Source organism: Carettochelys insculpta, chromosome 2 (assembly GCF_033958435.1).
Source record: "Carettochelys insculpta isolate YL-2023 chromosome 2, ASM3395843v1, whole genome shotgun sequence".
NCBI lineage: Eukaryota > Metazoa > Chordata > Testudines > Carettochelyidae > Carettochelys > Carettochelys insculpta.
The window spans coordinates 33,971,533-33,998,558 of record NC_134138.1 but is presented as its reverse complement, the minus strand read 5'-3'; the positions used below and the strand labels follow the sequence as shown (position 1 = coordinate 33,998,558).

The window sequence follows — 27,026 nt, the reverse complement described above, 5'->3', positions numbered from 1 at the left end:
TGCTCCCCAGGTGTCCATTCTGGCCACTTGCATCTCTGATGCTCTCCAGGTGTGAAGGAAGTAAGGGAACAAGAAGCCTGTGAATTTAAGATTTTGGGAGCTGGCTGTCACCAGGAGAGTTTCCTCACTTCTCAGCAAGGACTGCAGGGGCTGGCTGTTGTCTGGGGGGGAAGTCCCCCCCACCAGGTAAAGATTGTAGGGGCTGGCTGTTGCCAGGGTGAAGTGTCTCTCTGAAAAAATGGTAATTTGCTTTCCATGAGAGGGGAATGAGGGCAAGAAGAAATGGGAAGATGACATCACATACCCACAACCACTTGTGGGCCTTTTTTTCCCTTGCCACACCAGTGAAAAAAACCAGAATGTTATGGGGCTGAGGGAACTGTGGGATAGGTTCCCATAATGCACTGCTGCAAAAGTCAATATTTAGGGATTTAGTGTGGCAGCACTAACTTGAATTTGTTGGGACTTTGCAGGGAGGTGAGGATACTCACATTCAAATTTATAAGCTGCAGCTTTACAAAATCGATTTTAAGAAAACTGAATTTATCTAGCACTGTAGCCAGAGACTAATTTTGTATAAGGCATAGACAAAAGGAGCTGCGAGAATACAGATTCCTACCCCTGAAAACTGGAGCTTGGCCACAGCTACTGTAGCTGTACTCTTGCCAATGCTCTAGATACTCCGACACTGAACAATGCCATTTAGCTTGCCTCTGTAGGGGAACCAAATTCTAACTCTAACACAATCCCAACAGAAAGTGAAAACACGTCATTTCCACTATGGTTTCAGTCAAATGGGTTACAGTAGATCACTTTTAGGCAGCTATTGTTGTTTATTTTGAAAGCATCAGAAAAAGTTTCTTGGAACAAATTCTGTATTACCCTAAAGTGTATCTGAATTAGCAGGGAAAATATTAAAACCTTTCAAACATAGGTAGGAGAATTAAATTCAGATTCAGACAACTCTGAAGTAAAACTATAGAAATTAGACAATAGAAACATACCATAGTTACCAAAAGTGGGTTTTTTTGTTATATTTGGAATATTCTGATAATATTTTTATCTTGAGAATATTTTCAATTAAAATATGTAGCTGAGCTCAGTAAACATTGACACTTCTATCTTTTGGGAAACTGTGATATTTCAACACTGATTTTGTTCTGGATCAGGACAAAAACCTAAATATCAAAAAAGTTCATGGATCAAAAATTACAGAATTTTTTATTTTTTTAATGGCAAAACATTTTATTTTGGAATTTTTGATCAAAACAAAAACCTTAAATATTCCCAGATTGAAATGTTTCATTTCAATGTATGATACTGATCTAAAATATTTCATTTTGAAACTCTTCAATATTAAAATACCTTTCTGTCCCATGGCATATTATTTTGTGGAAGTGGTAGTGTGGGTATCTAACAGCACTCTTCTCTTCTATTTTCAGGTTCTCTGACCCAACTACATCTTCCATGATGCATCCATAGCCACCTTGTCACTTTTAGAAAGGAAGACTACACCTGAACACCACAAAGGGCTTGTGTTCTGTTTGCAGCTGGCCAGTTATTCCTACATTAAGCCCCTTGGTACATCAAGAGCTTATCTTTAGCTTCAACTGTTCTTCCTGCTGTTTACTTAAATTCCTAATTTAATGTAGACTAAATTTGCCTGTTTATTTCTCAACATGCCATCTTTTTCTTCTTACATGGAAAGTAAGTCTCCCAGAGACTTTTCTGTGCAGTAAGTTCTATAACCCCGGGGAAACCAACATCAGCTCTGCATATCAGAGTTCTGTAGTTTTGGAAAGAACAAAATTATGGTAATATAGATGGGTGTCTAGAGTTCTAATTGATATGAGATGTATACAAGATATTGTACAATGCATGTGCCTTGTATGTGGATGTAGGGTACAGGAGATTCAGGAATCTGACTCCCATTTTGAAAAAACACGTAGGAACCTGACTCTCCATGAAAATCACTAACATGTATATGTTAAGTCAAGTGCATGTTTTTGAATATTTCATCCACAAACAAATAATGCTATTATTTGAAATATAGAAAAAGATAAGGCAAAATAAAGATTTTAAACACATATATTTATACAATATACTGTTACAAAATAGCAAGTGAGGCAAAATTAATGTTGGGAAAGCAGAGGAGGTTGGGAAGCAGAAGAGGTTACCTTCACAAACTGGAACTTTTCCAGTCCATGTGCCATCAGATCTACAGACTCTGTGCTCTGATCCTCCTGCTAGGAAGAAGCCCGGCTCACAGGTATAAATCAATGTATAACCAAGTGAAGGAAGATCCATTCCAGCCACATTCGCATGGACTGGAGTTTCTGGTTGTTTACAGCTGTGAGCTACAAAGAAACTTTGTTACTTTTTAGCTGCAATACTAAAAATATTTCAGAAAAAAACTCAAACATTGTAGCTACATCTGCGCTACAGCACTCTATTGAAAGATGAGCTTCCAGAAGATATCCCCTAGAAGATTGTCTTTCGAAAGAGCGCTTTTACACACAAAAAGCGGATCGAGCCTTCAATCCGCTCTTTCAAAAGACTGCTTCACTGTTTCGAAAGACAGCGTCCATACAACTACATGTGCTCTTTTGAAAGAATGGATCAAGAAATACTGTGGATGGGGCTGCATGTCTGACAAGCCCTTTCGGGGCCCACAGCCAGCCGCTCCCTTAGAACACTTCTCCCAAACAGTCACCCTGCACAATCTGAGGCCTACTGATCTTCTCCAAGCAACACAGAGCCTGTGCAGGGACCAGATAGCCAGCACAACACCTGATGGAGCTCCATCAGCTGCTCATCCTACTAGAGCTGGCCACCCTAGAGGCTGTGGTCAGACAGCTGGCCATGGTGGTTGTGGCTGCCCTTCACCTCCTATTGGGGGCAAGCCTCCCTGCCATGGCCTGGCGCCCTCTACCCAGGAATATTCTGGCACCCCCACCAAGTGCCCCAATGCTTCTGGAGCCACCCCAGCAGCTCCAACTGGTGAAAGCAGCTGGTTTTGGGGGACTGGGATGACACCAGATGGCTGCAGAATTGTCAGATAAGCAAGTGGACCTTCCCTCCAGGAGCTCTGCCACTGACTTGCCACCACCCTCAGACACCAGGACATGCACATGCAGACTGCCTTTCCGCTCGAGAAACAGGTCACCATCAATGTTTGGAAGCTGGCCACCCCAGACAGCTACCAGTCTATGGGGCATCAATTAGGTGTGAGCAAGGCCATCATTGGGACTGTCTTCATGGAGGTAACGCATGCTCGGGTCACACACCTGCCACAGGGAAGGGGCTCCCAGGCAAGATGGACTCTTGGCGACTGGAGGCATGGGAGGGGGGACTGGGAAGGAGCATGGGGGAGGGGGCCAGAAGGGGATGAGAAGGGACATGAGAGAAGGGGTCAGGCACATCCTGTTGTGCTCTCAGGTGAGTGCATGCCCTCTCTCCCATGCAGGTCATCCATTCCATCAATGCCATGCTGCTCCACAGGTTTGTTTGCTTGGAGGGTGTGGACATGGCTGTCATAAGGTTTGCCATGGTCAGATTCCTGAACTGCTTGTTGTCCTGGATGGGACACATATCCCCATCTGTGCCCTGGAACACAGTGCCAGCTGCTATATCAACATGAAAGGTTACCACTCAGTAGTGCTCCAGGCACTGATGGACTTCAAGGGCCAGTTCATGGACATTGATGTGGGCTAGGCAGGCCAAACACATGATGCCCATGTGTTCTGGAACTTTGGCCTCTACAGGTGAATGGAGGCTGGGACATACATAGCCCAGTGGGAGCTCCCAGCTGGGGATGTCACTATGTCCCTCACCCTGGTAGTGGGCGCTGTGTACTCCTGCAGCCCTGGCTGATGTGACTTTACTGAGCACACCTGGGAGCTTTCCAACACCCAGCTGAACCAGGCCTGCAACACTGTTGAGTGAGCCTCTGGGCACCTGAAGGACTGGTTCAGGTGCCTCCTCACATACCTGGAGGTCGGGCTTTGGAATGTCCCCCAGGTGGGGGTGACTGTTGTGCTCTTCATAACATCATGGAGGGGAAGGGAAAGGTGTTTGTCCGGGGGCAGGTGGGTGGGTGGGGCGTGTGAGTCCGCTCCCAGCTATGAACAGTTGGCCACTGCTGCATGTCACCAGGCCCACTGGGATGGGGTCCACACTAGAGAGGCCCTCCGTGAGACCTTTGTTCATGGGTCCCAGTGACCACCCCCCTGTACAGCGATCTCATGCAGTCCCCCTCTGCACATACACCCCTCACCATGACCCCCCCCCCACACATCCACCCCTTACTTTACCCAGCCATGAACATGGGTCATGGGATGGAGCATTGTCTATGGGGATGGGTGTTCAGTGTCGCTGATGGCCATTGCCACATATTGGCTATGTCTACATGTGCCCCAAACTTCGAAATGGCCACGCAAATGGCCATTTCGAAGTTTACTAATGAAGTGCTGAAATGCATATTCAGCGCTTCATTAGCATGTGGGCGGCAGCGGCACTTCGAAATTGACGCGGCTTGCCGCCGCGCGTCTCGCCCAGATGGGGCTCCTTTTCGAAAGGACCCTGCCTACTTCGAAGTCCCCTTATTCCCATGAGCTGATGGGAATAAGGGGACTTCGAAGTAGGTAGGGTCCTTTCGAAAAGGAGCCCCGTCTGGACAAGATGCACCGCGTCAATTTCGAAGTGCCGCTGCCGCCCGCATGCTAATGAAGCATTGAATATGCATTTCAGCGCTTCATTAGTAAACTTCAAAATGGCCATCTGCGTGGCCATTGCGAAGTTTGGGGCACGTGTAGACATGGCCATTGGAAGCCAAGGCCATCTGGGATGTGTTCAGCCCAGGTCCTTTGGGCATGTGGGTGGCCCACTGGCAACTGTGGTGCCTCTGCACTGCGAGCTGGGGTGTGCAACCCACTGGGTACTTAGCAGTGGATCCCTCACTGAAATTTGGCAAAGCCCTGCTGGCTGTTGACTGGCTCGACAACTGGAATGGTAGGTCGATGACCAGCTCCCCATTGCTTAAGTCCCTGGATGGCAGCTCTGGCTCAGTGCCCAGCTGGGAGGGGCTGCCCTGGGGTCCCAGCTCCTCCTTGGACTTGGGATGCAGCTTGTCCACCACAACATCGAGGATGGCAGATGGCAACAAGCCACCCTCGGGACCCAGGAGGTTCCAGAGCTCCCAGTAGTAGGGGCAGGTTGCGGGACCTGCCTCGACTGGCTTGATTCAACCTGGACCCAGGCATAGCCCTGCCAGAACTCCTGTAGTTTGCTTTACACCTCCTCCTGGCTGCAGGCTGGGTGTTCCCATAGCCAGTCTGGTGGCAAGGAAGGCAAAGGTTGCCGTGTTCCGCCACTTGCCACCCATCTCCCAGAAGACCTTCTCCTCCTTCCACAGCCCAAGGAAGTCCCTGAGCTCTGTCTCTGTCTAGGAGGGTGCCCTCTTATTTGGTGGTTGGCTGGGATCCTGCAAGCTTTGTGAGGGCTTTGAGGGAGGGCCCTAGGGCTCCTGGGGTGGCCGGCTGCTGGCCATGGCTGTATTTCAGCATTCAAGAGGAGGACCATGAGAATGTGTGGCTTGTGGCTCATGCCTTTGCAGCATGCTCTCAGCTACCTGCCATGGGGTTTCTGGGTCTCTGTGGATGCAGAGAGCATAGAGCATCGTTGCCACTGGCCAGGGTGTCTCTGTGCCCCAGGAGTGGACTGGAGGAGCCCTTTTGAAAGCAGCTCCAGGTTCCTTTGATTTTCTTTCAAAAGAGCATGTTTTGTGTATAGACGCTCCACATGCTTTTCAAAAGAGGGCCAGATTTTCCAAATGTACTTGCTAGTGTAGATGCAGCTTTTGACAGGTAGGTAAAAATATTGGCATCAATTACTTATATGATCTTTCTCATCCAAGAGCTCAGATTTTCTGGAAGGCCCAAGCAGCATATAAACACACAGATTGCCTCAAACACTAGTAACAGACAACTACCCACCACACAAACTGCAACAATTTCTTAACACCACATAGTATCACTAAACAGGAGTTTAGACCAGGAAATGAAGAAAAATTATTACTAATCTGTTCTGCAGCTATTGTTCCCTGAGATATATTGTACTTGTCCATTCCACTTCAGCTGTTTGCAAGCCCTCATGTCCAAGAATTTCCTGCCAGTCAGGGCAGTGCATGTGCTCCCTGTGGCCTTGTGCTTGTGCAATCGTATAAATGGCAGAGCTGCTCACAACCACTCTCTGACCTTTCTACATGGCTCTGATACAGCAAGGTAGGAGGGTGTGCCATGGAATGGACATGTGCAGTACAGAATACCAGTTACAAAACTGGTGAATAAGCACTTTTAATTCCTTGAGTGGTTGTGCATCATTCCAGTTCAGGAGACTCAGGAACAGTCTAGAGATGGGAGAAGAGTGGTGAGACGTGGCATAATGAAATGTATAAGTACGAAGTGAACACCAAGTTGCAGCTCTACAAACACAGGAAGTCTCCAGTTTACAAATGGTTTATATTCCAAAAGTTCTTTGGTAAGTCAGTTGTTTGAAACATGGAACGTATTTTCCCATGGAAACAATGCTATAAATGATAGTTAGGTTCAAGGCTAACCCACAAAAGCTTCGTTAATTCATAATGTAGTTGAAATATACGTTGTATGTTTGCAATGAAAAATAGTAGCAAACAACATTGTTGCAATACTAGTAATTAAACAAAATAGAAAAGCAATCAAGTTGAGTAAGAACATGTTTTCCTTATTCATCTATGCTTTGAGTTTGAGGAACATCAGGTTGAATTAAGAGGAAGATGAGGAGGTAGATGGAGATTGTGAAGGGAACATCTGAAAATCCCCCAGCCACCCCGCCTCACTCCCCAACAGGCTCTGCAAGATTTCCTACAGCCAGTCTCATCCCCCAGCTACCCCTTACCTGTGGGTGCAGCATACACTCTGGCAGCACCCCCCCATCCTCATCCCCCAGCTGCCACCCCCACAAGGGCTCTGTCCTGGCTCCTACAGCCACCATCCTTGGGATTCACAGTTGCTCCCTGCTCCTCCAGCCCATGCTTGTGCTGCTTGACACCTTTTAGTGAGTGGGAGTTGGGTGAAGAGCCCACAAGTGGGGAATGGTGGCTACTGGAGCCAGTAATGAGCCTGGGGTGGCTAAGTGCTGTGGCTTCTTGTCATTGCCTGGCCCATGCTCATGCCACTCACTCCCACCTGCACCATTTTCCTGCTTCCCTGAAGATGCAAATAAGCATTTCTATGTCCAGATATTCATAAATCGCATGTTCATAACCTGTATCTGGAACAGGTATTTGAGCTAGAAAGGCTTTAGAGATTACATGTGATTTTGTTCAATATGCTACCATCCTGATCAGTGGAGTTACGTTGGCCATATCATAGCATAAATCTACACAGGAGAAGTTTCTTTGGGATAAAACTGGAAGGCACTTCATCCTCTCCGAAATTACAATTAACAACAAGGGAAAAGACTGAAGCAGTTTTGTCCTATTCATGTTAAAGTCCAATGCTCTCCTGGCACCCAATGTGTAGCATCTCTCCTCATCATTATTAAGTGAGGCCTAGAGAAGGAAGTTCTTTAAGAAAAGAGAATATTGCCTGACTAATTTGGAAGCGAAAAATCACTTTGTTGAGATATTTCATATGAATGTGTATCAGAGGGGTAGCCATGTTAGTCTGTATTCACAAAAGCAACGAGAAAACCTGTGGCACCTTATAAACTAACAAATTTATTGGAGCATAAGCTTTCATGGGGAAACACTAACTTTGTCAGATGCATTGGTTCAAACAATTTCTTATTTTTAGTACCAGATCATGTGCTTTGAAACCTCAGACTAAACCTGGTAGTTCTGTTTCAAATAAGACTTCTGTGTAGACATACCCTAAAGTGCCTCAGGACTCCTTGTTTTCTAAAACAGCTACCTCTCTGAGACTATTCAGCCGATGTATTTCAGTCGGTCCTAGAATTCATGTTTACCAGTATTAACTATTTGACCCAATTTATCCATATTCATGTGATTTTAATCTTTCACAGTTCTACAACTTATTATAGAACTAGGAAAACCAAAGCTTAATTTATTATTTTTCACTAGTTTTCAAAAATATACTAAAGTCAAGATATTTTTAAAAACCTATCATGGGAAACTAATTATAACTCAAGACTAATAACAAAATATTTATTCTCTCCATACATGACTTACGTATACATTCTGGCTGAATCCCACTCCACGTAAGATCAGGGAGGCATGTCCGAGTTGTAGATCCTTGGAGAAGGTGTCCTTTCTTACATTGAAATTGAACAACATTTCCCACCTATTAAAACAGTGAAAGTACAATGATGTTTGACAAGGAAATATCAAGAGGTAATTATATTTTGTGGAACAAACTCCTCATATTTCAAAAATCTTATTGAAAGAGAATGGTGCGCCAACTCTGAGGCACTCTATTTGGGAGCCTGGAAGCCCAAATTGCCAGTGAGTTTCAAATCTGTGACACAGGCCTTCCTGGCTCTCACCTCCTTATACTATCAGTGGCTGCGAAGGAGCTGGGTAAGTATTCTGGCAGGAAATTAGGCAGGTCTTAAAACCCGACTGGTATTGAGTTTCACTGGAACTTCTCTGAAATTGAACCACCCTTCTAAAATATGTCAATTGTAAGGAATCAGCAAATTCTCATGAAAAATGTTGCACTAGAAATTAGCTGACTAGATATAGTTCCTTCCGACTCAAGCCTCTATGGCTTTAGCATTTCCTTTTAGCTTTTAGCCCTAGAGGAAATTTAACTTTATTTTTTCACTCTAAGAAGAGAACAACAATCAATATGTTCAATAGATAACAGAATGTGAATACATGAAAACTTACACTTTTACACTGGACATATTTTTTATAAATAATTCTTTGCAAGTGAAGCAAAAATAGTGTCTAATCGCATGTAGTATCATTGTTTTTGAGTACACTAAGTATAGGACCATGTATTATACACTGAGAACTGTTAACTCATATAATAAGCACAAGTGTTTACATATCTTTAGATATATAGAAGTCATTGGTCAAAGGTGTCATCTAGTGAACTGTGTATCTTCTGATGCATGTTTGAAGGAGCAGTTGCAGAGTTTATACTAACTTTCCATAGTACAATGTATTTACAATAAAAAAAAAAACAGATTAAGGTTGCAAGGCTTGATAAAAGTTCTTGATCCCCAGAAGATAAAATATGCATACCTTTCATAACAATTGAATCCTGTGAAACATAGTGCTTCACTGCTGTAAACAATTGTTAGAAACTTTACAGTGCTATTCCATTTCTGCTCAGTATTCTCACTATGGTGAAATTAAATGATCACCCAACACCTCTGTGTAGTACCTGCATGTGAATTAAAATTTAACACCTTTTTTTTTGCGATGTCCACTGGATTATACAATTATTTTAGCTGATAAGTTTTGGCAGACATGCAACAAATCAGGTTTTCATAATGAAATATATATATATTTGGAAAACACTAACAGTTGCACTGAATCATAATATCATTGCTCTTTTAGCTAATAAAAGTAGCACGGAATCAAATCAACTAAACTAGAGAACCAGGCAATATGTTTTTTGCTTGTAACAGATTAGTGCACATGAGCCTTCCATTTCTCTGAATAAACAGTTTTGTACCAAGATTTCTCATACACTGTTCTATTTGATTGCAATGTGTCATTTAGAAATATTTTGGCATCCTGTCTTTGAGGAAAGCATCTATTTTCTCCTGTTCCAATCACCAAAGTTGTGTCTACATGGCCTCTCTCCTTCAGAAGGCGCATGTAAATGATTGAGCTTGGAAATGCAAATGAGATGCGGATTTAAATAATTTGTGCCTCCTTTGCATATTCACATGTGATCTGGCTTCTGGCAGAGCCATTTCCGGAAGCCAAAGTAGCCATGTCAATGGGTTTCCTTCAAAAGGAAACCCCTCCCTTTCGAAAGTACACTTCTTCCTGAAACAAAATAAGAAGATGGGTGCTTTCAAAAGGGGGATTTCCTTTCAAAGGAACCTTACCCACATGGCTGCTTTGGCTTCCGGAAATGACTCTTCTTGAAGCCAGATCTTGTGGGAATTTGCAAATGAAGCATGAGATAGTTAAATCCATGCCTTATTTGCATGTCCAATCTCACTCATTTGCATGACCCTTCCAAAAGGGAGGGACTGTGTGTATGTAGCTCAAATGAATACCACTATGTTTAGCAAAATTAATTTCATATGAGTACAAATGACATATGAACCTACTTTTTCTCCACTTTGTTTCATAAATATTTTTTTCATTTTTTTTAAATTCAAGTTTTCTCTGAATGAAGAAAGACTTGGATACATCCCTTTTCCTTTTTACTTTCACCCATATTTTGCTCCTAAATCAAATAGCCTGATTTTTGAGATACTAAGTAGTGGAAATCCAAGTAGCTCCTACAAAAGGCTACTTAGGGATACAATTTGAAAATATTGGCCTGAATAACTTGTTCAAGATTAAGATCACGTAAACACTCAGGAATTCTGTCCTCTTTACCCCCTACAGTAAGCTTCAATCAGAAATATTATACAGGAAATCAAAGGCAAGTTAAAAAAAAATGAAAACTAGGTCAAACGATAAAGGATGAATATATATACAAGCATGTAGCAACAAAATTAGAAAGACCAGGGCACAAAATGAAATAAAAGAGTAACAAGAAAACATTTTGTAAATAGGAGAGTGAGGAAGACCAAGAATGGAGTAAACTCATTGGCTGTTTCTACACAGGCCACTTTCTTCGAAAGTGGCATGGTAATACAAGGCCCAAAATATGCTAATGAGGCACGGATGCAAATTCCCTGCACCTCATTAGCATACGGTCACGTGATTTGGAGCCTGGAAGACCGTTCTTCCGGACTCCAAAACGCTGTGTAGAAGTACGGCCCCCAGGAGGTGTTCTGGAAGGAAGTCCTTTTTCCGGAGGCCCTTTCTTCCCAAAAATTTTCGGGAAGAAAATTAGTATGCTAATGAGGCACAGGGAATTTGCATCCACACCTCATTAGCATATTTTGGGCCGCATATTAACATGCCACTTTCAAAGAAAGTGGCCTGTGTAGAAATGGCCATTGTGTCAATCAGGAGGGAAAGACAATAAAAAATACAGCAAAGACTAAAGTGTTAAATGCTTTTTTTTTTTTTTAGTTTTAATCAACAACTGCTGAGATGACTAACAGTGAACATTATTGTAAATGGGTAAGAATCTTAGGCTAATTTAGGGTAACTACAAGTTAAGAATTATTTAAGCAAGTCAGATATCTTCAAGTCACCAGGACCTGGTGAAATACATCCTAGGACACTAAAGAAACTAGCTGAAGAGATATCTGAGCTATTAGCAATTATCACTGAGAACTTGCAGAAGACAGGAGAGCTCTCAGAGGACTAGAAAAAAGGCAAATAGGCTGTCGATACTTGTTCCCTTCTTCAAAGGAGGCATGGTAATCAGGGTGATGGGAGATTACTAATGAAATGTTGCAATGCATATGCAGCACTTCATTAGGCTAATTCTCCTCCACAGCAACATTGAAGTGCCTGTGCTACTTCGAAGTGCCTTTACTCCTCAAAATTTTGGGGAGTAAAGTCATTTCAAAGTAGTGCAGGTACTTCAAAGTGCCTGTGGCTACGCATCATGCTGGCACTTTAAATTTTGACACTTTGAAGTTGCCTCAGGGGAGACTTTGCCTAATGGGCCGTGTCTACAATAGCCAAAAACTTCGAAATGGCCATGCAAATGGCCATTTCGAAGTTTACTCATAAAGCACTGAAATACATATTCAGCACCCCATTAGCATGCAGGAGGCCACGGCACTTCAAAATTGACGCGGCTAGCCGCTGCACGGCTTGTCCTGACGGGGATCCTTTTTGAAAGGACCCCACCTACTTTGAAGTCCCTTTATTCCTATCTGCTCATAGGAATAAGGGGACTTTGAAGTAGCTGGGGTCTTTTCGAAAAGGAGCCCTGTCTGGACAAGCTGCACGGCGGCGAGCCGTGTCAATTTTGAAGTGCCGTGGCCGCCCGCATGCTAATGAGGCGCTGAATATGTATTTCAGCGCTTTATTAGTAAACTTTGAAATGTCCACTTGCATGGCCATTTTGAAGTTTTTGGCTAGTGTAGACATGGCCCTGGAGTGTGATTTGCTGAAAAGCAAATGAATTGGAGATTGAATTGGCTGTGGAAACTCCTGTCCCTTGAAGCTGGGTGTGCATCATAGTACTGTCCCTGGATTCAAAAATAACACCCTGCCACACACATTCACCAGCCCACCCATTCATCCCAAAGTCTCTTCTTTAGCAACCTGCCATCTTCTAGGGGCATCTGTCTTCTTAGGTCATTAATTACTGACTCTACAATACCAAACTCAAAAGGCCACACTGCTAACATAAATAACATACAAAATTACAGTTTATAACATTCACAGAATTTCCATAAACATTCTTCCACTCCAAAAACAACTCATGATTTTGTATCCTGATACAGTAACAATGCATAAAATATTTCTACCTTGTTCTTTTTTTTTTATTTTAAACTGTACTCTGGAGATAACAAAAAGAAGTCCTGTGGAGCCTTATAAACTAACAGAGTTTCTGGAGCATAAGCTTTTGGTGGGAAAAAACAACTTTGTCAGATGCATGTCTATGGAGATAATTTTATATCCAGGCTTGGCATCACTGATTTTTTGTCCATTGGAAAATCAACACTGGGTATCTGCTACAACTTTGTAAAGGTGTGACACTCATCTCAGAAAAAGAGGTCTAACTATTAACCATTACATAGTTACTAAAGTTCTGTAGCACCTTATAGACTAACAGATATTTTGGTGCATAAGCTTTTGTGGGCAAAGACCTGCTTTGTCAGATGCAACCCCCCCAGCTCATGCATGTAACATGGTGGGGCTTTCCCCATGAAAGCTTATGCTCCAACATATCTGTTAGACTATAAGGTGCCACGGGACTTCTTGTTGTTTTTGAAGATACAGACTAACTCAGCTACCTATCTGATAGTTACTGAAAATACATTTTCAAAGCGGCTGGCTTAGGCTATATGCGGAGCTGTTAATGAACACATACACTTCTGAGATTGCGATACATTCACTTCACAAAGGATAGCAAATATTTTAATTAGCTGTGGTAAAGACCAATTCAGCTAAACTAAAAACTGACCAAAGAATTTGCTAAGAACTGAAACTGAATTGTTATGAGTATTGGAAAAGAAAAAAACACCTGGGTTGTAGATGGATGTGGCAAGAGTCAGATGCTGGGGAACAAGAGCTGAAAGAAAGAGCTCTTTTTGTGAGTACAGTGATGAGTTTCCAGTTCTTGGAGAGGCAGATAAAACAGCTACTGCTGTATATGGGTGCCAGCTACATTAAATTTTGCCGTTTTTTTTTTCTTTTGAGCAACATGGTCAAACCAAATATAGGACATTAATGAGCTGTCCCATGTCCACGCACCAGCTGACAAGGTTTTACCAGTGTAAAACTCAGGGTGTCTTATTTTACAAGTAAAAATATTTTCTTTTCCAGTCACCCCTGTACACAATACCAATCTCTGGTCTTTCTTGATTGGTTGTCTGCACCAGAAATAAAAATTTGCCCCTTGTAACAGAGTCGACTACTTGGCAAAATCTAGTGAAATCAGAGCAGAAGACATCTAACTCGACTCTCTGAAGTAAAATGTGATAAAGTCTTGTCTGCATCACTAAATAGGCATGACTTTTAGAAAGTAGATCTATTGCATAAGAAGGTGCATCATTAGAGTCATTACTCTAGCCATAAATGGACTCAAAGCAGTCTTTTTTACATTAAGTACATGTTATTTATTGTAGCTTGCTGTCTATTTTTTAACAAACAAAAGCCATAAAAGGTTATAGTTTCAGAAGGCAAGGATGCCTGGATCTAGGAGATGGACCATGTGTATTCCTCAGTGTCTCTGCTGTAGATGTTCTTTTGCTCAACTAACATTTGACTATCCTTCTGGAAGTTAAACAAAGTGTACATCTTCACATCCTTACTGAACCCTAGTTGAAAAACTATGTAGTCATAAAGGCTCTTTCAGGAAAAAAACAAACAAACAAACAAAAAACCCCTTGGTGTCTCTGGTTATTGGTAATGGGACAGCGAGACTTTCAGCACAATATCACTCTTATTAATTCAATCCAGTGCTACAAGTTTAAGCTTTTGCTACTAAAGAAACAATGCTTCTTGGCCTATGTGAATAAGTCTGTAGTCTTATTTCCATGTGGGCACATTACATAATTTCACACAATTTGCATCTTTGTTGGACGTTAAAGGCTGATTAAACTAAGAATGAACTATTCTTTCACTGTTTAAGATCAAGTCACAGAGGTGGGGGGCATGCTTGGAGGTTTTAATGTGGTTCTTCACACTATATGTAACTGTCCACAAGGGCTGTGGCCACACTACCCCCTCCTTTCAGAGGAGGCATGCTAATGATCCACTTCAGCAAATGCTAATGAGGCATGACCATGAATATGCAGCACCTCATTAGCATAATGGCTGCCACGCATGCTTTGAAATTGCCAGTTTTGAAACGTATGCTGCCCATGTAGCCAGGGGCCTTTCAAAAGCCCCACCTTCCCCTTTGGTTTTGAGAAGAAGGGGCTTTCAAAGTCTGGGGCGTCACTGCAAAAGGCCCCAGCTACATGGGCAGCATGCGTTTCAAAACTGGCAAGTTCAAAATGTGTGGAGCTGCCATTATGCAAATGAGGCACTGCACATTCATGGCAGCATCTCCTTAGCATCTGCTGAAGTGGCTCATTAGCATGCTCCCTCTGAAAGGGTGGGGTAACGTAGCCACAGCTAAGCAGTCTCAGACCTGGAGCTGCTGGAGCTTAGTACCAGTGCCTCTACAGCTTGAGATAGAGGGCTCTCAGCTTTGGATGTAGGGGACACTTACGCATTCTCTGTGAAGTGGTGCAGCTACCACTACATGGGACTGTTAACCACACATATGTGTTTGAGTTACATATAAAGCACCAATCTCAAAATAAGCATGCTCTCCTTTCACGGTGCTGCCAATATTATAGTTTTATAGTAGGCATAGGCAGACTACAGTCCATGGACTTCATCTAACCCATGAGATTTTTCACTCTGGTCCTTGATCTCCAACTGGGGAGCAAGGTCATGGGCTTTCCCTGTTCCAGTGGTCCAGCTGGAGAGCAGGTTCAGGAACTTGCCACACTCTGCCTAGCACTCTAGGAAGCCAGGTCAAGGGCATTCTCCACTCCATGCATGATGTGGCTGTGCATGGCTGCTGGGATTAGGGATATCAGGAGATTCCGTATGCTGCCCCAACACAAGCAACAGCTCTGAAACTCCCATTGACCACGTACCATGGCCAATGAGAACTGCAGACAGGGCAACGCAGAGAGCTTCTGGCTTTGTCTCTGTGTAGGAACCAGAGAGAGCTACTTGAGGTTAATGCTAACTGAAGCCTGCACCCAAACCTCTTGTTGGCCCCAGTGCCCTCCTCTGGCCATGATCTCCTGCCTAACACCCACATCCTTCAGTTCTCTCACAGAGCAGAGCACAGAGCACCCTCTTACACCCCAAACCCCACATCTCTGACCCCACACTAGACCCACACTGTAGCTTTGACTCATTCTTGCAACCCTCTGTTCCAATCCAGTGTTCTCTCCCTCACCTTGTGTTCCTAATTTCTGCCCCCCAAGTCTGCACCCTGAAACAGAGACCTCACCCCCTCCTGCACTCCAAGCTCTGTATATATTTCTATACCAAGATGTTTCCCTCAGACAAAGAGTCTGCCCAAACATGTTTTATGAGCAGTAAATTCAACAGAAGAAGAAAGTTTACAAGGTTTTCCCTTATCTTCATATTGAATATCTTATGGAACATCATAAAACAGACCTAAGAGGTAATACAAAGCTACCACAGGTGTAATGTAGCTATTTTTCTTTCTAAATACAGTTTGCTCTTTGGCTCCCTTCAAGCTTTAACATGCAGGAAACTTGCTGAATTTCCAGAAAACCTAAATTGGAAAAAAGTAGGACTACAGAGCCTTGCATGGAAGACAGATTGTTCTAAATAAATCCTTGTTTCAGTTCAGCAGTATGGTGTGCAGTAATGGCTTATGGTCAACACACTGTAAACAATTTCCGATGTTACTAGCAATATCTCTGAACAAATATTTCAAACCCACAGTTCATTTGAATGGAACAATTTATTTTTCAAGCTTATAGATGAAGTTGCTATACACTGAGACAAAGGTATTTTGTCTTTGTAAAATCTGCTTTATATAACATATTGCATTCATGATAGATTTGCTACATAACAAAATACCGGAATGATGATAACATCCTAAATGCTAGTACACATCCCAATTACACCTGATGATACCATTTATTTACATTCAATGCCTGGGATCTGTAGTAGGGCTGAGCTAGCATTTCGGATGAACATCTGGTTCACTTAGGCCGTGTCTACACATGCCCCTCCCTTTTGGAAGAGGCACATTAATGAGGCACTTCGGAACAGGTTAATAAGGTGCTGACATGCATAGTCAGTGCCTCATTAGCATAATGGCAGTCAGTCAAACTTCAAAAGCACTGCTTTCAAAACCCAAACTGGCTGTGTACGCACAGGCACTTAGAAATAAACCCCACACTTTGAAACTACCTCATTCCAAAAACAAATCTGCAGTAAAGGAATTTCAAAGCGTGGGGTTTATTTCGAAGTGCCCACGTCTACATGGCCAGTTTGTGTTTCGAAAGCAGCACTTTCAAAGCACAACTGGCTGCCACTGTGCTAATGAAGCACTGAATATGCATGTTAGCACCTCATTAACCCGTTCCAAAGTGCCTCATTAACATGCCGCTTACGAAAGGGGGGGTACTGTAGACACAACCAATAAGCAGGAGCCTCAGAACTCATAACATTGCTGAGTTTCTGCCTGTTTTAACTCTGGAAAATTCCAACTAGCATCATTACATTCAGATGTGGCAATAGCACATGTACTATGATCTAAAAGAGACCCACATTGTGCAAAGACCCTGTCTTTGGTGCCTGGAAAAACAGGCAAGTAGCAGTTTTTTTGTAGGTACAGATCATTGAAATGTAAACTTTGGAGAAGACTTCCATACTGTAAAGTGCAAAGGTCAGGAATGGATGATTCTCTACATAGCCTGCTCGCAAAACACCTTGACCTTGGAGTTCTGATGACAGGAGTGTACTGGGTAGGAAAGGAAGTGGATAGCCTGGAAGAAGTAGCTAGGAAGAAATTTGCAACCTATGTGCATGTTCTGTCTATGTGATCTAACACCCAACAACCAGAGTATGGAAGACGCTGTAGGTGGGATTGTGTTGTCAGCCTGAGACTTGAACTCTTCCATGTTTGTGAGACCTTAATTAGCAGCTGCACAACGAATTTTGCAAATTAGCTCTTGTGATATTATATACAAATTGTGGGGAACATATACTATTTTAGAATCAGAACTTATCTGGTAAATCATCTTCATTATTCATTTGCTAAAACTTCCAATCTCTCAGTTTAATACTCCATAAATGTCTGCAGTGTTGTTGTGACATCTTGGTTCCAGAACATTAGTGAATCAAGGTAAGTGAAAAAGAGCTCTATGTAGCTTGAAAGCTTGTCTCTGTCACCAAGTAAAATAGATTACTTCACCCAACTTGTCTCTCTAATTTTCCATAAATATTTTCAACATATTGATATATATGGTGCTAGTTATTGTCTTTCTGTGAAGATTAGGACTGTTGTGTTTTGGATTTAGGTTTGGATTCTTTAATCCTTTCCCTGCAGATATAGGTGGAATGGCCTTGGGAGTGTTATCTTTCAGTTTTAGATTTCCCACCAGGCACCAGGGAGAGGGCCTAGCTTCCCCTTCCCATTAAACAGAAAAAGGAATGCTGCAATTCCTACAGGAAAAGAGAGAAAGTACTGCTGTCCCACTGCTCCCCAATGACCTGAGACAGTGACACCAGTATACTGCACTGTATTAACTGTGATATCACATGTAGAGCAACAGAAATTGATGTCTTCATATTCAATTCCTAAACAATTCCAAGTCATTTACATGGGAGGTTGTGGACAAACTAGTATTTAAGTGAAGTAGTATGTGAGGATATACAGTGTACTACAGAATTGCTGCTGAAAAGCATTCACAGCATTGTCCTGTTTATGCGTAAGGCATTAACCTTAGAATTTAATCTTACCAACAGCTAAATTTGTTTAACAAATTATTTTTCAGTTAACACCTTTCCTGTTTACCTGAAGAGTTGTGTGCTGGATGCTAATGATGCTTGCATTCATCACAACAACAACAACAACAACAAAACTCCTCTCCCCCCCGCCCCCGTTCCAAAAAGAAAAAAAAAAGCCTAAAGAGACTTGCCTGTCAGCATGTAAAACAAATGTTTAACATATCAGACTCTAGGGAATTTGACAACAAAATTACAGAAATTGGCAACTCCAATGTAATAGATGATCTACATAATGAACACTGTGTAATGTAGGATTTTGTTGTCTCAAAAGCATAAATAAATTGTCTATGTACTATATTTTAAAAATGATGACATTGATTCTCTGTTTACTTTTGCCCATTTCACACTGGAATATCTCCCAATATACTTTGTGTAAGCAAAAGGAAGGAAAATCTGTCCTGAGTATAAGAGTTTTATCATATTAGCAAAATGTAGGCCAAATTCTGACATCCTTACTCAGTCATCTAAGAAATATACCACTGAAATAAATGCTTTTGCCTAATTAAAAACTAAGTATTACCTACCAGGTTTTATTGCTACAGAGTTTGAACGTCTCTCATTTGGCCCCCTCAGGGCCTGACTGGTACCAGATGAAAGAATTTGCTGGACTCTGGGAGGTCACTATTCTCTAGCACACTACCAACACCTTCACTGCTTATTGGGTTTTTAGAAGACACTTAAGGGTAAATTACAGTTTAAAAACAGCACAGAACACTGAGAGACAGGACTGGTGGCTGTAAACAAAGGTTATGGGACCACGGGAAACTTGGCCACATCCCTGATAAGTGGTCAACTGGCTAAAGAAAATCATAACGGATTACAGATGTTGCTGGACGAGAGAGTTCCAGATTAGAGAGGTTCTACCTGCATTAGTATTTCCTCAGTGTAAGCAAAACTAAGATAGATGAATAATTTGGATATTGCTTTTGTTTTCTGATTAAGGAAATGACCTCTCTTTCCAATATCAATTTATACATTTGCAGAGTGTGTCAAAGGAAGTATAAGGCTTCCACACTTTTTCATCGTGCAGACCATATTTTAATACAGGAATTTTTCCCATAATTTATTTGCCTTCCAGTTCCAGAGCATGTTAAACACTTTCCCTCACATTTATCATCACATAACATCATTTGTCAACTAGAGTTTAGTACTGGACAAGTATTTAAATGGTTAATAGCTGATTTTAATGCAAATTTGCATCTGGAAATAAGGAGAACATACACCGTATGAGCATACCATAGGCAAGTGCTCCTTTAGTCACCTGTGGTTACTAGATCATAGTCTGAGAACATCTGAACTTCTGGGTGTTACAAAAAACAAAACCAAAAACTTAAAACACACTACCTGATAGCCATATGTATTGTTTTGTGATCCATGCCGTGGGATTCCAGGATTTTCACATGCTGTGCGAGTGGGTTCTGAAATAAATAAATAAACAAAATAAACAAAATAAAACTAACACAAAATAAAATAACTTTTATTGAAAAAACCTGTGCCTTAGCAAACATATTTAATTTCACCTTGTGAAAATGGTATCAGTAGAAGTTTCATGACTAAAGCGGTCTGATTTTACAGATAGTGTAGAACAACACAACACAACACAACACAATCAAAGTTCTCAAATACAAAATTACAGGACTAGAAGTGGGAGACTTTAGGAGCTGAATCCAACATATCTCAGTAACATTAATATAATTTTACCTATACATCGAGGAGATGAACCACTCCAAGTCCCATCTGCTTGGCATATCCTAGTACTAGACCCAACCAAAACAAATGGAGGACTGCAGCTGAAAGTGACTTCTGACTGGTAGATGAAGCTCTTGCCCTCTCGTTTTCCTTGGGCAGGTACTCCTGGGTCGCCACAAAACTTTGCTAAGGAAAATGGTGTGACATATAGAAAGTGCTCAGTATTTGCTAAAAGTTATTAAAACAACACATGTTAAAGCACCTTAGCAGAAAATTTATTCCAAATCTAACATCTGACTTTTATGCACAGCCAAATTAATGGGAGTTTTGTGAGACTGAGGAATGAATGGAGTCTGTGCATCATGATGAAAGAAGTCAATCTTTACCAATCTTTGCTAGTACCGACTGAAGTCTCCAGGTTGAGCTAGTTTTCGTGGCTGCTTAGAATCCCTATGAGCAAGGCAGAGGGAACCACTTGGGGACAAACTGTGTGTCTGGTGGATCTATCTGCTACAAAACCCTCCCTATCCACATCTCTAGTGTCACCCCAAATCCTATGTTATATCAGCATGCAAAGTGCTCCACAGAAAACGACTGTAGATATGCCTGACCTCTGCCCACACAATTGCATCTGCTTCTTACATGTTCCTCTATGCTCTTGGATGGAGCAAAAGAATTTGTCTAAATAGTACAAGATTTATGGATCAGCAGATCCTACTTCATCAGCATTAATTATAACTGAAAACTTGGGTATAGAATGAGATCACTAGAAAGTTAGTGCGGCTAACTAGAACTACAATAAAAATAATTACACTGAACATGGCAAGTTGTTCCAGCAGCAATCTGAAAATCCAACAGTAATAAGACCTTTATTAAACAGAATATATTTCTGACCCTCAAGTGTATTCTAAATCACAGTTTTAAGGCTTTAAGTTTATCACGTGCAAGGATTTACTTCTGTCCACAGCATAGCAATGAAACACTTGTATACATTTTGGGGTAGTTTTTTTGGCCTTTCTCTGAAGTACTAGGTATTGGCTACTTTCAGAAGCTGGATATAAGGTCTCATGGACCAGTGATATGATCAGCTCCAAAATATTCTATGCTTCCAGTCTCTGCATTATCTGATATAAGATCACTGGTTGCAGAGAGGCTGCAGAATAGAATCTGCTGCAAAATTGTTTCCAGGAGAGGCTTGAAAGTCTGTAAGAGCCTGAACTTGCAAACACCTACAATTTACCATAGTATCCACTACTGTGCTTATTGTGATTGGCTTCAGTATGACTACTTTCTAACATAAACTCTTTGCTCTCTAGTAAATGTATGCCACACTCAGATTATAGTCTGTAGAAATCTGAATACTTTTTTAGATTTCTTATTTCTTTTTTTCTGGGTGCTTATGTGATTATTAAAGTCCCAAGCTATCAGAGGAAAAATAATTCCCTGACAAGGAACTGGCATTCTTGGAAACTAGATAATTGTAACAGAGTTTATGTGGAAACGGCATCATTTTACTTGAAATTTTTAACTAGCCTTTTCCTGGCAACTTGATATTGTTGCATGTCCACTAACTCTCTTTCACACAGTCATTCAAGAAACTAAACAAGGTAGTTCACAGAAGCCTTCTTTTTCTTTAGAATGGAAGGATATGCATTTAAAACATCCTATAGTTGTAACAGATTGAGGGTTCTAGGTTTCCTCCTTTCAACAATGTAAGTTTAAGTGAATGTCTTTTCCAAAGAAACATGACAAGCCACCAAATAATGTGACAAGTGGCTGTCAAGTGACTAACAAGTGAGGCATGAGTGAGGAACATAATAAGGTTAAAATGCAAAATTCAAACAAATACTTACGTAAACACTGAGGTACCTCACCACTCCAAGTTCCATTCCCAACACATGTCAGAACAGCAGGAAAGGATAGTTCATAGCCAGGGGAGCAGACATAGCTAACACTAAATCCCCAGTCAAAATTTGTTCCTTCCAACCTTCCATTAGAGATCTGGGGAGGTGTTGGGCAAGTAACAGCTGCAATAAAATTCAAAGCGATTAGGCACAGCTGCTGTAAATATCTCTGGTGTGCACAGTTACTAGAAGAATAATATGTGCTCATTTAATCTTTTTGGAGTACAATACAGTGGTGAAATGCTGTCTTCCTGGCAGTATTCTTGCAAAACCACTAAAGCTAATATTTCTGCTTGCCTCCATTTCTTGAATACACAATTGTACCAGTTATCAGAAGTTGTAACTCAAAGTTGAATGCTGCATTACACCAGTTGGGAAGACAACACATGGAAATCACTATGCAGTCTGTATTATATACAGTGTTTGATAAAATACTAATGAAGTTAATGATAAAAATATTTTATTGATTGTTATGCATCCTGGAGTACACTTATGTTCATTTGCACATGTTCACAATCCAACACTTTCTGCAAACCAATTTTGGGAAAGGCTGATTGTTAAAACAAAGGAATGAGATTCAGGAGCAAAGTTCCCTAAAAGAACAATGTGCAGCTTCACTCTCTCTTGGTATGTTCCATACATTGAGCAGTGTCTGCCTGATGGATAACTCTCTATCAGGACATCTAACTTCTAGATGAGCAGGTGATTCTGGGATCCCTCTTCTCTTGAGGTTGCTAGTGCTGGAGAGGGACATAAAAATTCCAACTTTACTTAACCCTCCTCATGGACGAGGCGGAAATGGGAGACTTTTTAAGGCAATGTTCACTCTAGGTTTGAGTTGGAGTGAAGAATGTAGGTCCCAAACTTATACCTCAGTTCTCTTGGTGGCCAGGAGAGTAGCAGAAGCACCAAGAAGGATAGCACCAGGAAAGGTTCTACAAAGAAGTAATGGGGATTGGTGCTATTTGATTTTGGGGTTGGGCCAGCAAGGAATGGCTGCAGCAGCTACTGACTTCCAAAAATAAATGGGAGGCAGGAAGAGAGAAGGAGAAAGTGGCAAGCTGAGGGATGGTATGAATGAAAAGGGATGGGTAAACGGGAAGCACATTGGCCTGGGAGACAGACAATGAGAGGCAGACAAAAGAAGGGCAAAGTGAATGAGCCAGAGGGAGTGAATAAATGAGAAATAATGAAGGAGGAGAGCACTAGTGGGAAAGAACAGAGAACAAAGAAAGCAAGTGAGAGTAGTTGGATGGGATGAAGGGAGAAAGGGGGAGGAAGTGAGGCGGGTGGGAAGCAGTGAATGAAGACAAATGAGGAGAGTTGAGAGACTATGTGAATCAGGGATGTGAAAGGGCTTCACTCAAATGCTTTACACGTACACCCAGCCAGTCATTCTGCATTCAGAATGAAAATTAAAGGGAACATGGGTCAGGAGCATGAGGTTCTTGCTGTGTGAACTGTGGAATCCACCTGGCTTTCCTGTGCATCACTTTCACCATTAGTATAATTCTATACAATAGCATTATCAACTCTTCTCTGCACCACACAGGTGCTTGTGGCTTCATTCATTAATGCTGTTAAATGCTTTGAGAACTCTGGGTGTAAGTGAAAATGTCATTATTGTAATGATCTTTCAGCCAAGCAGGATAACAAGGACCTGGGGTGTTACTATATCAGTTGTTTTTCAACCAATATACTGTGGCACTCCTGAGTGCCTTGAGAACTATCTCAGTGTGCTGTCAAATTTGTCAATTTCCCCTCACTGTGGCTCTTTGCAAAGCTACCATGTATGTTGGCAGCAGAGGGGAGGAGAAACTGATGAACCCCATTACAGCTGGGACTCAGCCAGCCTTTGAAGAGCTACCATGAGGGGAAATGCCAATCCCAAAAGTCCTTTTCTCAACTGAAATGCTGCTTACTGCCCCAAATAAGCTGTTAGGGAGCTCGCCCCCACTCCCTGCTGTGGCAAGGGGAAGTGAGGGAGGGCAGGAGTCTTACAGCTGGGACACACTTGAAATGTCACATTCTGGCTCTTACAGGCTGGTGGGGAGGAGAGGCTGCTTTTGCTGGTTGCTCGTTTACTCAACCTCTCTAGCACAGCGTTGAGCAGATTTTGCAAATGTGCCTGTGCTCATTGTCTAAGACAATGTATGCTGTGGTGGATTTGAAACACTAATGGATTTGGTCCTTATTTAGTTTGTTGTATGCACTATTACGTTGCAAACCACTCTACTAAGACTGTAACCATAATAAATATAGGTATATGTGACGTTTATGAGCAATCCATTCAGCTGAAAAAAGTGGGTGTGCTGTGGAATTGTTTGTTTCATTGAAGTGTGCCAAGTTACTGAGAAGGCTGGGAACCACTGCACTATAGAAATCCCTTTTTTACTGGGCTAGTATTTTTAGAGACTTGCTGGTTGGGCCTTTCCTTATCTGTCTGGTGCTCAGACTGGGGTAGAGGGATATGAAAGCATGGCTTCCAAAACGATGGCATTTGCTGCCTTGTTTATGGTGGTTATGAATGGGTGAAATATTGCTCTGGGTTGAGTGAAAATCTCACTGAGACTGGTAGGTATGAACTCATCCTCCATTTAATATAACTGTAAAACAGGCCTCTATCTGTAGCTTGGGATAGGTTGGATACTCTAACTCTGAAAGGAAATTTCAGAAAGCAGAGATTGCATACTTGATTACTTAATATTTGTATAGTGCCATAAGTGTGTATAGTAACTGATAGATAGACAGAAGAGTGTATCTTCTTCAAAGATCTCATAATCTCTGGCCCGCATCAAAAAGTTGGGTTTGCATGGCTGTGCAGAGGCCTTTTGGAATCATACTGGGATGTACACTAATGTCCCTAGGGTAACAGCAGCATAAATAGGGAAGGGTAAACTAAAAGACGGGATCAAGGACCTGGATTCTATCTGCAAGATCAGTAACAGAACAGGCCAATCATGGAATAAGAGTTTGCTGGAATGGTGCCTCTGATTCTGACCCAGCCAGAATTACTCCTTGGAAGTCCACTCAAAATTGCAACCCCTTATTTAGAGCTGTCCAGCATGCCCGATGGAGCACACATCTGAACCTTACTCTAAAATACACATAAGAGTTGATGAAAAAGGGAAGAAAACAACTTAAAAGCAGAATATGTAAAATAATCCATTTTGCAATTCTTTACTGTTGGGTTCCTAGCAGATTGATAGGACAACTTTCATTTAAAGGAACAGTAAACAAAAGATAGAATTATAGATACTCACACCATAGAATTAATCTGAAGTAATATATAAAATATGCTTTGATTATAGTGCCTGGGATCTGTGGGAATAGGCAATATAGAAATGCTATAAGCAAATATGAGGCAAAAAGAGTTTTGTATGTGAAAACAGAAATATTTGATGATGGTTGGTAATGAAAAGCAAGCAGAAGAAGAGCATTTTTAGAAGGGGGTTGAACAAGAAATTTGAAGCACTTGAGAATCAACAGAATTCAAAGCACTGTGAGCAGAACTGACCCCCCACTGTAAGAGGAAAAAAAAAGTAGAAGGCTTTGTACATGCAGAACTAGGCGTGGAGGCAGTGTCTTGGCATGGCTCAAGAAATGAAAAACATCTGTCCCAAGGCAGATGCATGTGAACAGAGCAAGAACTTACAGATGCAGAGGGCATGATCACGAAGCTTGTAAATTAAGCTGATCATGACAAATGAGCAGAATGTACTTTTTTAGTCTTTGGCATAAGGGACTGGAGGCCTGGGATTTACTAGCCCTCCTCCAAGAACTGGGTATAAAAGTAAACCCTCCACCTTGGCTTACGTACTTCACCATTGGACCATTGGGTCCCTGGGGTCATTGGAAGTCATTTCAGGGTCCCTGGCTGCTGAAGGGACATAAGCTTCTTGCCTTAGGGTTTGGGATAATATGCTTGGGGTGATGTTTCCTGATAGTCCTCAATAAATATTGCCAACTTTTGGGAGCATGGGTGGACCTTTCTTCATTTGTGAATCTGAACATGTCACTGCCCTGCTTGGGCAATATACCCACCTAAAACAATGATATAACTGGGAGGAGGTGGCAAGCCCCAAAAAGACATTTATGGCAGAAGTATAGAATAGGGATGGAGATGCAGATCTGAGAGCCTTCAAATTGAAGACATGAGAGAGAATGAGCCCAGTCAGGTGGAAGCATAGACAAAGAAAAGGGAGGATTTATCAAGCATTCCTAGAAAATATCCCTAGAAAAGTGGTTGAAAAAAGAACTGCAACCACTGATGCCCATGACTGTTTGCAGGTGCCTTTGGCCATGTAGAAGAAGGAAGAGTCCCACAAGTCTGTGGAGGAAAGTACCTTAAGATGCAGTGGGAGACTATGTCAAAAGTACGCAACACATCAGGGAGAAGGCTCCTTGGAAAGATACCCTTCAGTTTAGCAAGGAAGAGGTTAAAGGTTACTCTGAAAATAGCAGTTTTGATGACATTAGAAAAAAATAGCCTTTTGGTAGTGTGTTAAAAAAATTTATTATTAGCTGCCAATTCTTAACCCCAGGCTGCAGCAAGAACTTCCCTGTGATACCTGTAAGGTAGAGATGCATGTGTTAGCAGGGAGGAAGGGTGAAGGATTACAGGATTTATCCTTTTGTTTTTTCACAAATCCCATAGTAAGGAGTCAGCAGCACATAGCAAACAAATGCATATTAGGGCTTCTGCTGTAAATATTTAGATTTTGCTGCTGAAAAACATGATGACTATATTAATACTGCTGGAAAACATTCAACTTGTGTACTCTCATCAAGGATGGATTGGCCAAAGATTTTTTTTTGATGGGAAGGATGACTTGGTCCAGTGTTATGCCACCATGGGAAAAATCAATGCATGACATATAGACAGTTATACATTCCAATACCATATAGTTTCACAAAATATATTGCTGAATTGCATAATCTCTGGTAGACATAACATTATTCAGGAAAAGGATAAACTCTATTGAAAGCAGGGAAGTCACCTGAACTGTCCTTTAACTTTGGTTGCAAAATCTTAGTAAGAAGTTCGTGGGAGTTCCAATAATATCTCCCGCACAACACTACTAACACTTTAACTTTATGAAACAAAA

The 27,026-nt window shown here is 41.8% G+C and overlaps 1 protein-coding gene across 3 annotated transcripts in view; it reads right to left on the bottom strand.

Annotated features, from left to right (window-relative positions):
* The window catches only part of CSMD3 (CUB and Sushi multiple domains 3), a 1,166,921-nt gene that overhangs the window by 22,316 nt on the left and 1,117,579 nt on the right, over window positions 1–27,026 (bottom strand). For all 3 annotated transcript variants that reach the window (XM_074985642.1, XM_074985643.1, XM_074985644.1), the window contains 5 exons: window positions 21,868–22,041; window positions 20,027–20,200; window positions 19,670–19,743; window positions 8,228–8,339; window positions 2,178–2,357 (listed from right to left, as the gene is read on the bottom strand). In XM_074985642.1, coding sequence (XP_074841743.1) covers window positions 2,178–2,357; window positions 8,228–8,339; window positions 19,670–19,743; window positions 20,027–20,200; window positions 21,868–22,041 — 714 coding nt within the window. The remainder of the gene's footprint in view (window positions 1–2,177; window positions 2,358–8,227; window positions 8,340–19,669; window positions 19,744–20,026; window positions 20,201–21,867; window positions 22,042–27,026) is intronic.